This window comes from Drosophila innubila (assembly GCF_004354385.1).
Source record: "Drosophila innubila isolate TH190305 chromosome 2L unlocalized genomic scaffold, UK_Dinn_1.0 4_B_2L, whole genome shotgun sequence".
Taxonomy (NCBI): Eukaryota; Metazoa; Arthropoda; class Insecta; order Diptera; family Drosophilidae; genus Drosophila; species Drosophila innubila.
In genome coordinates, this window is record NW_022995372.1 from 4,322,114 (window position 1) to 4,334,593 (window position 12,480).

Consider the following 12,480-nt stretch of genomic DNA (forward strand, 5'->3'; position numbering starts at 1 on the left):
ATTGGTAAAGGAGTTTCGTTAATATAATGCATGACTTACAATCTAGTTTTTAAAACTAAAAAACAAATTTTATTCTTTTCGAAACAACGCAAACTTATATAAATATATATATATATATGGTATTATATATAAATATACATATATAAATATGTATGGTAATACATAATAATATACACATATATAGATATATAAAACTATATAGACTATCTGTATATCTTGTGCCTATATATCTAAGAAATTATTAAATAAAAAGTTGTTCTAAATGTATGGTCTGTTTTTTTCTAATGTTCGACTTGCATTAGCGTGCTAAAGATAACCTTTTGTTTTGTTTTTCGTATGTTGCATTTATCAGAATTATGTCTAAAATATATACAATAGCTGAGATGTGAAAAAGAAATACGCATGCGTGTCAGAGCAGGGTGTCTCGGTCTCGGTTAACTACTTTCTTATATAGATGGTAATATATATTTCTGCACATACAATATATTTGATTTTCAACTAATTTGTTCAAGTTTCTTGTTTTCATTTTCATTTAATTTTTTGTAAATTTTTTTTTTTTTCTGTTTTTAATGGTTTTTTGAGCTATACACAAATTGTCTGTTCCACTTGACTAGCAAATCCATTTACCAAGGGATAATTGATGGAAAGTAGCGCTAAATTAGCAGGGGAATAAGTAAGTCTCAAGTCTAAAATTAAAGGCAAAGAATATATAAACATCATAGATGGGCGTATGAGTGTGTGTGTGTGATGCTGCTCGCTTTGAGATGCAACATTATTGCAACCTTTGGATACAACTAACTATACAAAATTCAATACAGTATAATGTGCTTAATTGCACAATTATCGACAATTCGTCAATTAAGCGTATCATACTGTATATATTCAAAAATTAAACACCTTTTTAAATTACAAAACGAAATCGAAAAGTGAGTTAAATATTTACAAGCAACATTATAAACAATTGAGTAACTAATCGTCACTAGGCCAATTGCGACGAGCTGCTGCTGCCGGAACGATCATCGGCAGTCACACTTGACTCGGTAGAAAACTCCTGAAAGGTCAGCCCTAAATTATTATTTAATGGCACTATGCTGAGTACATCGCTGACATCATGCCACTGCGGATGTTGATGTTGGTGCTGGTTCTTGCCAGCATTCAAATTCGAGTCGGGGTTGACAGCGAGTTCCTCGTCATTGTCCTGCTCGCTGAGTATGTTGTTCAGACACATGTTAAACTCATCATAATCCACATAATTGCCACAGTCCAAGGCTGTTGCATTGGCCAATTCCGGCATTAGCAAGCTAACCGCATCGACATTCACATCAGTTTCCGTGTAGCTGCTCCTGCTGCTGTTGTGATAATTCAACATGTGCAGATGATCGGTCTCATCGGCCCCCTCAGCACTCTCAATGAGACTTAACGCTGAAGAGAGATCCACAAGATGCTCTTCATGGTCATCGCCAACATCTCCATCATCATTATCATCGTTCGCCTGTGACTCGCCATCAATGTTTTGCGCCTGGACCAAAGGGAAACTAGTGCTGAAATCAAACCGCTCCACAGCATCCAGTTCGATCAGCTCGATCAAGTCATCCTCGTTAGCATCGCCTGCATGGTTCAAACCCTTAGCCAAGGCGCAAAACTCTGGTCACTTGTAGTCACGCGATGTTCTTCTCCGTCGTCCCTCGGTCAACATGGACTCGCCAATTACTGCAATTTGGAATTTCGTTAGTTGCAATTTCTCTCTCTTAATTCTCTCTTCCCTCACCTGCACTTCGTGTCTTGCGACGCGCTTCTGCCACACTCTCAATATTTGCACTTGTTGCATTCGAATTATTTGCACCAAGAACTCCAGTTGCGCCGCCTCCTCCTCCTCCTGCAGCTTTGCCAGGCGTCCCTTTGGCTCTGCCGCGGCAGCTGCAGCCGCTGCAGCAGCTGCTGCATTGCTGCGACTGTAAATGATCTTGTTGGCAGCTGCACTTGCTCTCACGCTTCTCCTCGTGCCGATCTTCTCGTCTGTTGGCGAGCTCGCATTCATGTTGTTGTTGACTGTGTTGCTGCTGGTAGCAGCTGCTGCTGTTGCACCTCGTGTTGCATGCACAACATTCGAGTTGTTGCTAATGTTGGATGTTGTTGCTGCTGCTGCTACTGCTGTTGTTGCTGCTGCTGCATTGCTGACCGACTGCAACGTTGCACTGGGACTATTGCTGTTGTTTGTGGCAGCAACTGGCTGTGTTTTGCCTGCCTTCTGCACCTGAGTGGCTGCAGCATTCACATGGATCGCTTCTGTAAAGTGAGAAGGAATTAATAAACAACAGAATCTTATATTTTTGTAATTACTAAAACAATGTTAATAATACTTGGAATAAAATTTAACGAAGTTTAAGTCGAGATGGAAAAAAAAGAAATCCATCTAGTTAATAATTGGTTAATTTATTAATATTTCTTTCCAATAGATTTAAAATCCGTCGTTGTGGAACATTCATTAAATTATATGACTGTAACTTAGCTGGCTAAAGATATATATTTATGACTTTTCCTTTAGCTTGGCAACTTGGTATTCGTACCCACATTTTTAATTTACAAACTGTAGTTCGATAATAATTTTGGTATTCTTAGTATTATTAGTCAAATTTCTAATAGGAGCAATCATTTATAAATAAAAATAATAATAATAATCTAACTGCAATTTGTGTCAACTCACTTGGCTGTTGCTGTTGTTGTTGGGCTTGTTGTTGTTGCTGAGCATTGCGTCGGGTCACGTGTTTTTCCTCGACCTGCGCCTTCGAATTTCGCACCTTGCCGGCAACTTCAATTAACGGCTCATCCGAATCCGAAGACTCAATCTCAATCTTTTTCGTAATCAGATGATTGAGACCCGTTGATGACTCAGTGCTCTCAGCATTGTTGTTGTTGCTGCTGCCGCTGCTGATGCGTGTGCGTTTGCTGCTGATGTTGTTGTTGTTGCCACTGTTGGTCTCAGCACCAACAACAAGTGTGGCATCTGTGGCATCATCATTGCTGCTGCCACACTCGGACTCCTGGCGACGTCGCTTGTTGTTGTTGTTGTTGCTGCTGCTACTGCTACTGTTGTTGTTGTTGTTGTGAATTGGCGTTGGCGTGCCCAGGCGAGGACTTGCAACTGACAATACACGTGCTGCACTCTCACCAGAATTGCTGGCGATGCTGCTGCTGCTGTTGTTGTTGTTGTCGTTGTTGCTGATGTTGTTACTAGTGCTTCCGGACTGGGTTTCTGCGCATCCAGGGGACTCTCCAGGCGACTGCTGGCACGTGTTCTTTTCCGTGGCGTCTCCGCAGGAATTTCAATCGATATGGGCTGCAGTGACTCAGTCTGTGGCTTCTCTTGCTCTTCATTGATCTCTTTGCTCTCTTTGCTCGTCACAGTTTCCAGTTTCTCTTCGCTTTTCGACTCTTTCTTCTGCTCTGCTGTAACTGGCTCCTTTTTAATCGCGTGTAGTGTTGGCAATTCCTCCTGCTTAATCTTCTCCAGCTTCACTTTCACTTCAGTTTTTTCAGCAACAACCTTGTTATCATCTTTGTTACCGATGTTGTCCGTCAGCTTCTTGATGAGATCATCGTGCTCGAGTATTTCACTTTTCACTTTTGTATTGTTGGGCGTCAAGTTGAAACCACAGTTCATATTCGACGCTGCCGTCTCCTTCAGTACACTGGCCACAATGTTCTCCAAGTCGTCGGGAAAGTCGCCTTCCATTTTGGCCAGTGCCTTTTCAATCTCATCATCCGCATGTTGCAGCTGCAGTTTGTTGCTGTTGCAACTACCCGCTGTTGTTTTTGTTGTTGTCACAGCGACACCAACTGTTGCTGATGGTGTTGCTGTTGTTGTTGCTGCTGTGGCAGTTGTAGTTGACGTTGCCGGCGTGTTCTGTTTACTAACCAATTGCTGCTGTATGGGACTGCTGGAGGATTGCTGATGTGGACTCTTCTCGGAGAGCGCATCCATGGACTCGATGCCACTATCCTCGCCACCGCCATTGTTGCCGTGTCCGGGCGTGCCACTGCCATTGCTGGCGGGCGAGTTACGCAATGTGTTGGCTAAAACGGCAGCTGGCGTTGGTGACGCTGTGTTGGCCACAGTCTGCTGGCTCACATGGTTATTTTTTTGTTGCACAGTTGCTGGCAGCTCACATACATTATTGAGTTGTTGCTGTTGCTGCTGTTGTTGTTGCTGTTGTTGTTGCTGTTGCTGCTGTTGTTGCTGCTGTTGCAGGTTGCTGTTCATTGAGAGCGCCACTGGCAACTTTCTATCGGCAAGCGTTGCTGTTGAGGTTGATGTTGCAGTTGTTGTTGGTGCTGCTGCTGTTGCTGCTGTGGAGGGTGAGGTTGTTGTTGTTACAGTTGTTATTGTTGCTGCATCTGCTGCTGTTGGGGCCACTTTTGTTATTTCGACACGCTTCAGCGTCGTCGCACTGGGCAACATTGTTACGGCCGCCGCCAGTTGTTGTTGCTGCTGTTGCTGTTGCTGCTTCTGTAGCTGCAGCTGTTGCACGGCGGTTATATATGGCGGCGGCTTATGGTTTTTTGTCAACGGTTTGCCACCCAAAATGGGTGTGATGGTCGCTGCAGTCTTGATGGGATTCTTCAGACTCAAATTGCTGAGCATGCGACTGTTGTTGTTGTTGTTGCTGCTGTTGATGTTTGTATTGCAGCTGGCATTGTTATTGTTATTACTGCTGCTGTTATTATTATTATTGTTGTTATTGTTGCTGTTATTATTATTATTGTTGTTGGTGTTGCTGGTGATTGCACTCAGTGTTATGCTGCTTGGCAGCGATGTTGCAATTTTGCTGAGCTGCTGCTGCTGTTGCTGCAACGTTGTGGCTGTTCCCGTATTGGTTGAACCCACCGACAACAGTTGCCCATCGACAATTTGTGATTGCGATTGCGTCTTGTGCGCCTCAACAATCGCACTAATTGTCAGCCCATTCTTGCCAGCAACAATTGTTGTTGTCTTGGCATTTGCCGGCAACTGTTGTTGTTGCTGTTGCTGAGCTGGTTGTGTGCTGGTTTTTTGTATAACAACACTCGAGTTGGGCAAACCATTTACATGCGTTGTTGTTGGCGTTGTTGTTGCTGCTGTTAACTTGGTCTGCTTATTCTCAGTCGCTCCATCTATAATCACTAGTTGCTGCTGCTGCTGCGTTTCCTGCTCGCTAAATACGCGTTTGAGCTGACGAATCTTGTGCTCCTCCTCCGCATTAACGGTTGCCTTCTTTCGCTCCTTTCGTGTATTCTTCACAACCACCGAGTTTTTGCCGCGTAAACGTATTTGCAATGGTGGAACACGTGGCTCGTTGAGTCCAGCAGCAGCAGCAACTTGTTGCTGTTGTCCGGTTTGTTGCTGCTGTGCCATGTTGCTGTAGACGGGATGATGCTGTTGCGGTTGTTGAAGGTGTTGTTGCTGATGCTGTTGTGCTTGCAGAGGTTGTGGTTGTAGATGTTGCTGTTGAAGGTGTTGCTGCTGTTGCAGATGTTGCTGCTGCTGTTGTGGCAACGTTAGCAACTGCGTCTGCAACGGCATTTGTTGCTGCTGCTGATTATGATTATTATCCATGATGGCATTGAGTTGCATGTGCTGCTGTTGTTGTTGTTGTTGTTGTTGCTGCTGCTGCTGTTGCTCATAGGCAACTTGCGGCATATCTACTTTGTCTAGCTTCAGTCGCAGCTTAATTTTCTCCTCAGCCATTGCTGCTGCTGCAGCTGCTGCCGCCGTCGCTGCCGCCGTTTTAGCCTTGGCATTGCCCTTGGCACGTTCCCGCTTCGGTTTTGGAGTCGTTGTCATCGTCGTCGTCGGTGTTGTTGTTGTTGCATCCTTGGATTTACGCTCCTTAACACCTTGTTGCAGTTTCTCACGCAGCAGATTGGGCTTAGCCTTCTTGTTGTTGCTGCTGGTGGCAAGCGGAGAATTGCTGCCAATCAATGGCGAACTATTGCCAGATCGTGGTGAATCTGCACTGCCCGTGGACAACTGTTGCAGCTGCTGCATTTGTTGTATTTGCATTTGCATGGGATGGCATGAGTTTGCCATTTGCTGTTGCTGTTGTTGTTGCTGCTTTTGATTGCTGTGATTCACCTTCAGTAGCGGCGTTTTTCTTGCCCGATTTGTTGCCGATTTGTTGGAGTTGAGTGAGTCACGTGAACGCTCCTGATCGCTGTTAATTGCCAGCGGCAACTGCTGACCACCGCCTGACATGGCCGAGTTGGAATCCTCCTCGGAGAAGAGATTGTTCGGCAGCAGCATATCATTGGCAGGATTGAAGCCACCATAACCACTTAAGCCACTCGAAATGCTTCGGAATTGCAGCTGCGTCGTTTCTTGTTCCGCCTCCGTGTCGCTATCGTCGCTGGCCATTGGTTCCATGTCGCCAGTGTGCGGATTAATAATGAATTGCTTCTGCTGCACATTGCCAATACGTTGTGGTTGCGGCTGCTGCTGTTGTTGTTGTTGCTGCTGCAACTGTTGCAATTTCTTTTGAGCTACCAATTGCTGTTGTTGTTGCATTTGCAATGGTTGCTGCTGTTGCCCACGTTGTACCACTTGTTGCTGTTGCTGTTGTTGAAGTTGCATCTGACGCTGCAACTGCTGTCGCTGCTGTTGTTGCAGCTGTTGCATCTGAGTCAGTTGATGCCGCTGCTGTTGTTGTTGCTGTTGCAGCATTTGTTGTTGATTATAGGGCTGCATATCGAGCATTTGTGATTGTTGCTGTGTCTGCTGTTGCTGCGTTGGTTGTTGCTCCAAGCAATTGGGGGCATCTTGCAGCGTGCTGAGTGCATCTCCCACATCCATGCCCACCGCTGACAAATTATCCTCGATCAAGTCCAAGTCCAGATCCTTAGCATCCTGCAGCAACGATTCGAGCTCATTCTTATCCTCGAGGCTCAGCGTTGAGTCGAGATCACAGTTTAGAGTTGGCAGTAAAGCGTCCAAGTCGTTGGTGGTTAAGGCGTCCAGGTCGGACAATGAAATCAGCGGATCATTTAGGCCATGGCCAACAGACGAAGTGTTTGCCACATTCGCCTGTGTTTGCTGGGTTTGTTGTTGTTGTGCTGCCATTTGTTGAACTGGCATTGGCAGCAGTTGTTGTGGCTGTTGTTGTTGTGGTTGTTGCTGCTGCTGTGGTTGTTGTTGTTGCTGCTGCTGCTGCAACTGTTGCTGTTGCCGTTGTCCTGTTGGTGGCACCAGTTCCACTGCATTCGCTGCTGTCTGCATTGGGCCATTGCCCAAGTTGATTTGTTGCTGCTGCTGCTGTAGATTGTATTGCATCTGATAGCGTGTAAACTCCTGAAAGCTGCTCTTCGTAGCTGAATCCATCGGTTTATTAAGCGCCGGCCAGCGTGAATTTGCCGCCGCCTGGTTATAGTCCGGAGGCGGTGCTACAGGTACAAGGTGTGCATTTTGCATATTAGAGATTGAACTCAGCTCTTTCTGTTGCTGCTGCTGTTGTTGCTGTTGCTGTTGAAGCTGCGCTAATTGCTGCGGGTGCGGGCTATTGGGCGCTGTAGAGGGCGACAACATTGAAGATGGCGGCAGCGGCGCTGTCTGGTGATTTGACATCAACGGACTGTGCATCGAGTGGTGGCTGGAGGCAGGTGAATGGGCAATCGGCGAGGCACCGCCATGACCCATAAACTGCTGAGCTTGTGGCGATGCCAACGGCATGCTCATAAGTCGCTGCTGCTGCTGTTGATGTTGCTGTTGCGGATGTGGTGGCGGCGGTGGCAGACCGGCTCGGATTTGCTGCTGTCTCAACTGTTGCTGCGGCTGTTGCAGGTTTAAATTACTGAAGCAATCTGTGGGAATAAAGAATATTGAGTGAGTATCTATTTCTGTTAATTAATACATATCCAAAAGGTGATTCATTTAAAACCTTTTTTAAATTAATAAATAATAAATAAATCACTTGAAATAGAAGAAACATAATTTTGTGTTAGTCAAATTTGATTCAATTATTTTTTTTTTTATTGAAACGTTACTAAGACATAAAAGCAGAATCTCTAACAAATAATTGTTAAATATAATTTAATTCAATGGTGACGTCTATAAACCAAATTGTTGCCAAAACAATATATAAATTGGTAACATTCGAGTGAACATTTCTATGAAATTATATTTAACAATTAGTGTTCGCAGATTGTTCTTTTGGTTCACAATAAAGATTCCTCTTTTAAGTGTTTCGTTTAAAATAATCATATAATTAAGTCTAAATGAATCAGCTTTTACTTACCATTTGGCTGTTGTTGTGGAATAAACTGTTGCTGCTGCTGTTGTTGTGGTGGCATAAAGCGTGGTGGCATTCCTTGCAACTGATGTTGGCGCTGCTGAAGCAACTGCTGCTGCTGCACCTGCTGCTGTTGCACCTGTTGCTGGTGCCGCAAACCTGTCGCGTGTGGAAAGCGATGTGTTGCTGGCCCTTGGTTATACAGATTCGGTGTGCTGCTGGGACTGAGAAGCAATTGTTGCTGCTGCTGCTGTTGTTGTTGTTGCTGCTGTTGTTGTTGTTGCTGCTGCTGTAGATGCTGCATGCCTCGGATTACCACGGACCCGCCGCCTGTCGGAGATGAGGGCACATTCCCGTTGTCGAGTGACGCCAAGTGGACAAAATCACTGGGTGTCGCCGGTAACGAGCATGGACGCAAAGGTGAGGAGCTGCAGTCCATCAATTGTGGTGACTTCAATTGGCTTGTCAACGCATTGCCATCGTTTTGCAGCAGATTAACCAACAATGGGGATGATATTGCAATGTTGTTACTGCCCGTCGACGTGGCTGTTGGCGTGACTGCTCCTCCTCCTCCTCCAGGTGCAACTCCTCCTGCTGCAGCTGCTGATGATGACGATGATGAGGACGTTGGCATGTGATAGCTTTGCGTTGGCTTTGTACACGCACTCGGTGCGACAGCTGCTGAATTGCTGTTATTGCTTGTTGCAGTCAGACTCGAACTCGGTCCCAGACCAGGATATGGCGGTGGCGGATGTATGAACTGAGATTTATTGGACACGCCTTCGCCATTTGGTGCCGCTTGATTGTTTAATAGCTTGAGAGTTACATTTGGGGGCGGCGGCGGTGGCCCAAGACCGCCAATGACGGGCGTGCCCGCCGTCGTCTCCCTGCCCTGTAGGACACGTGCCTGCCGCATGCTTTCGAACGGGAAATCCCTTGGCACGTTGAGTGCCCCAGCAGGCGATGGCAACAGCGGCACCTTGCCCTCCATTGGACACACCGTATTGGGGGACTTGAAAACGGGCGGCGTTGTGGCCGCATTATTGTTGTACGGCGAGGGTGGCGTCTGTGGCGGCGGCAACGTTTGTTGTTGCATTATTTTCTGCTGCGGCAGCACATTCCTCCTCTGCTGTTGTTGTTGCTGTTGTTGTAGGTGCTGTTGGCTTGAGATTGCATCGACAAGTCGCTGTTGTTGTTGCTGTTGTTGCTGCTGCTGCAAATAAGCTGCCTTGCTTGTACTGGGGCCATCGAATGCGGGCACCGACAAATGTGTCGTCCCGGTGAGAGCGGCTTTGTTGGAAGACGTGCCAGCCGCCTCAATTGCACCGCCTGCGACATCGTTTAAATGATCTGCAAATGACAACCGCAATTAGCACGCAAATGGCATTGCAACAATTAATATAAGTACATACCCTTGATTTTAATATCTTTTCCTCCAACTTTTAAAGTTATCACAGAATCGCCTTCAGGCTGCACGGACAGAATTCCGAGGGCACGCAGTGTGGGATTCCCCTCGGCGGCCAGTTGACGCAGACGTTGTGCTGCATCCCAGGGCAGAGACACCGATATCCGCACTGACGGTTCAAGCTGCTGCAATATTTATAGCAATATTTATGTCATTATTTAAAAATAATTTTTTTTTTTGCGCATTTTGTATAATTCTTAAGCTATCGAATTGATAAACTTAATTTATATCTAAATTGGAATTTAACTTTTGTAATTTTGCAAAATTAAACATTTCTTCAAATTTTTTTTATTTAATTTACGCGCTTAGATTACTTCTGGGTCCGAACACTCGACAGTTATCGATGTATTTGCATTTATCGACTATCGGTGACAGCAATTGCAGCCCTGGTCCAGTTAGCCACACAGAGTATTCGTATGCTATGTACATACGCTTGTATTTACAGTGTATTCAGCACTTAAGCATAACTGCTAAGTTGTCTAATTATTTATTCAAAAATTGTTTAATAATGTAACTAACTAACTAATTTCCGCTGTATTGTTGAAATACACAGTGGCAGAAAAAACCAATTAAACATTTTGACATTTCTGTTTTGTGCTGCTGCTTTGTGCAGAGTGCGAGCGAGATGGTTATATGAACTTGTTGGAAATTCCAACAACAATTTATTTCAACAACAGAAATATTATATGGACTTAAATCCGAATTTATCAAACTAATGCACTCATTGAAAAGCCATTAAAATATTTATTAAAACTTCTTTAGAAAAAAGTAAAATAACAACATTTCGCCTTGATTAGTGGCCACAGGTTGCTCACGTTCTCATTTTAGTGTCTTGTTATCGATACCCCGTCGCCATTTTTCTTCTGGCTGTTGGAAGGGTGTGTGTGCAAGAGGGAAAAGGTAACCAAAATACTGCTGCTCTGTCCACCTTCGTTCGTAAACGGCAGGCAGTGGATCGCGCCTCAATAAAATCCCAAAAAATAGAACCACACACACAGACACACGAACACACACATATGCTCACTGAACGCATGACACGTCCAAAAAAAAAGAGTTTTTCTGTAAATGAAAACTACGTGGGTGACGCAAGTGTTTAATAAGCACCCGCGACTCCCACTCCCCCCGCCCCATCCATCAGCCAACACTAGCGCCATCTATAACTTCCTCATAGCAAATGCAATAATCTTAGATCAGCTGTTTTTGCACACTTGATGGCGGCAAAAAGAAAGAAAGCTAAAGACACGGACACAATTTTTGGAGAAGAGAAGAGGAGAGGAGAATGCACTTGTACTTAGTTAGTTTATTAAATGTTTACTCACCTGTTTAAGTGGCATATCATCACACGGCAATCGCACCCGTCGTAGATTTAATTGGCAAAGTGATGCAAAAATTTTGCATTTAGCACAAAATCACACACAATTCTTGCTATTTCGTTTTGAATTTGTATAATCACGAATGCGTATCGAAATCATCATTGTGACCAACAATAAATGAATTCTTTATAAAATTTATAAGCCGCTCATTTGGTTTATCTCGTCCTTTGCATTTAAGCAATTGCATCTTTGCACTACGCGCATTTTTAACAATTTATCGTAATCTTGTTGTTTCCTTTATGTATATTTATATATACCGATTACCGACTCCCACACTTTGAATTGTTTTTGCTCACGTTACACACTCTTGTGGTTGCTGTTGTTTTTGTTGTCTTTGTCCGTCTCAGCGGCTGATGCTTGTATACATGCATGCATCCACATACATATGCATATATATGTATGTTTATCTGTAGCTAAAAATTAATTTGTTGTTATTTTACTTTATTTAACTTTAACCTCTGCATCTTTTGTTGTTGCCGACGCGTTTTTCGTTTCGTTTTTGAGACAACGTGCGGAGCGGAGCGGACACGGACGGGCAGCACTTGGGCGCTCCTCTGCTAGCTTCTCTGCTGCTGCTGCTTCTACTGCCGATTGCGATTTTCGTGAGTTTTTCAACGTTTTTAAATGCTGTTAACTGCATGAAAACGCGCACATTGCTATTTACAAATTTGATAATGCACTTTTCACAGCTTTAAGTGAACTATTATGATAACACTGTTGTTCATTTTATGCATACAAACTAATAATATTGCTTTTCACTGGGCGCTGAATCTTTTTCTTGTCACGATTTGCGTTTCGAAGCACAATTTCTGGCGTAAATTAAGACGATGTGCGAGCGGGTAAAAAGTTTTTAACCACACATGCAGTTAACTGATTAATTATATTTGCTTTTTAGCTTATTGCTATGTCTATAGCGTAGTGTTTTTGTTGTTTATTTTGTACAAAAATCTTCTTAATTATTGAAATTCCACGAACAATAACAACCGCCATTTGCATTCGCCTTCAGTGGTAGCCATTTTTATTTTCCAGTCAGTGTTTACCTACTGTGCTGGTACAAAATACACTAAATATTACCAAAGTATTTAATTTCAGGGCTACCATGTAACACGATTGTACAGAGTAATCGTATAATATACTTTAAATCATTGATTGAATTTGATCGATATTTATTTAGTTGCAAGTCTTGGCTTAAATGAGACTATTGTGTTAAGCACAATTTTAGAATTGTGGAAGATGATACTTTCAATTCAATAGATCGATAAATACTGAAATTATAGTATAATTTACTTATAATCATTGATTGAATTTTATCGATTTTTATTTACTTGCAAGTCTTGGCTTAAATGAGACTATTGTGTTAAGCACAATTTTAGAATTGTTGAAG

At 43.7% G+C, this 12,480-nt stretch overlaps 2 protein-coding genes across 2 annotated transcripts; both read right to left on the bottom strand.

Moving 5' to 3' along the window:
• Window positions 1–335: 335 nt before the first annotated feature.
• On the bottom strand, window positions 336–8,776 carry LOC117781152 (putative mediator of RNA polymerase II transcription subunit 26). The gene is given in 8 exon segments (XM_034617892.1): window positions 336–1,710; window positions 1,769–1,859; window positions 1,862–2,286; window positions 2,705–3,182; window positions 3,185–3,466; window positions 3,506–4,193; window positions 4,248–7,830; window positions 8,265–8,776. Coding segments are annotated over 8 exon segments (6,711 nt in total). The 5' UTR covers window positions 8,698–8,776; the 3' UTR covers window positions 336–979.
• Window positions 8,697–12,146, bottom strand: LOC117779674 (mediator of RNA polymerase II transcription subunit 15-like). The gene is made up of 4 exons (XM_034615944.1): window positions 11,043–12,146; window positions 9,671–9,848; window positions 8,762–9,608; window positions 8,697–8,709 (listed from the first exon to the last, which is right to left on the bottom strand). Exons 1-4 carry the CDS (start codon window positions 11,055–11,057, stop codon window positions 8,697–8,699), a joined length of 1,053 nt encoding a protein of 350 aa, XP_034471835.1. The 5' UTR covers window positions 11,058–12,146.
• Window positions 12,147–12,480: the final 334 nt, after the last annotated feature.

What these genes read in the sequence shown, in the direction of transcription:
- LOC117779674 (XM_034615944.1), bottom strand. An exon ending in AAAAGATATTAAAATCAAGG is followed by an intron (nt 9,609 to 9,670) that starts GTATGTACTTAT and finishes TGTCATTTGCAG; the next exon opens with ATCATTTAAACGATGTCGCA.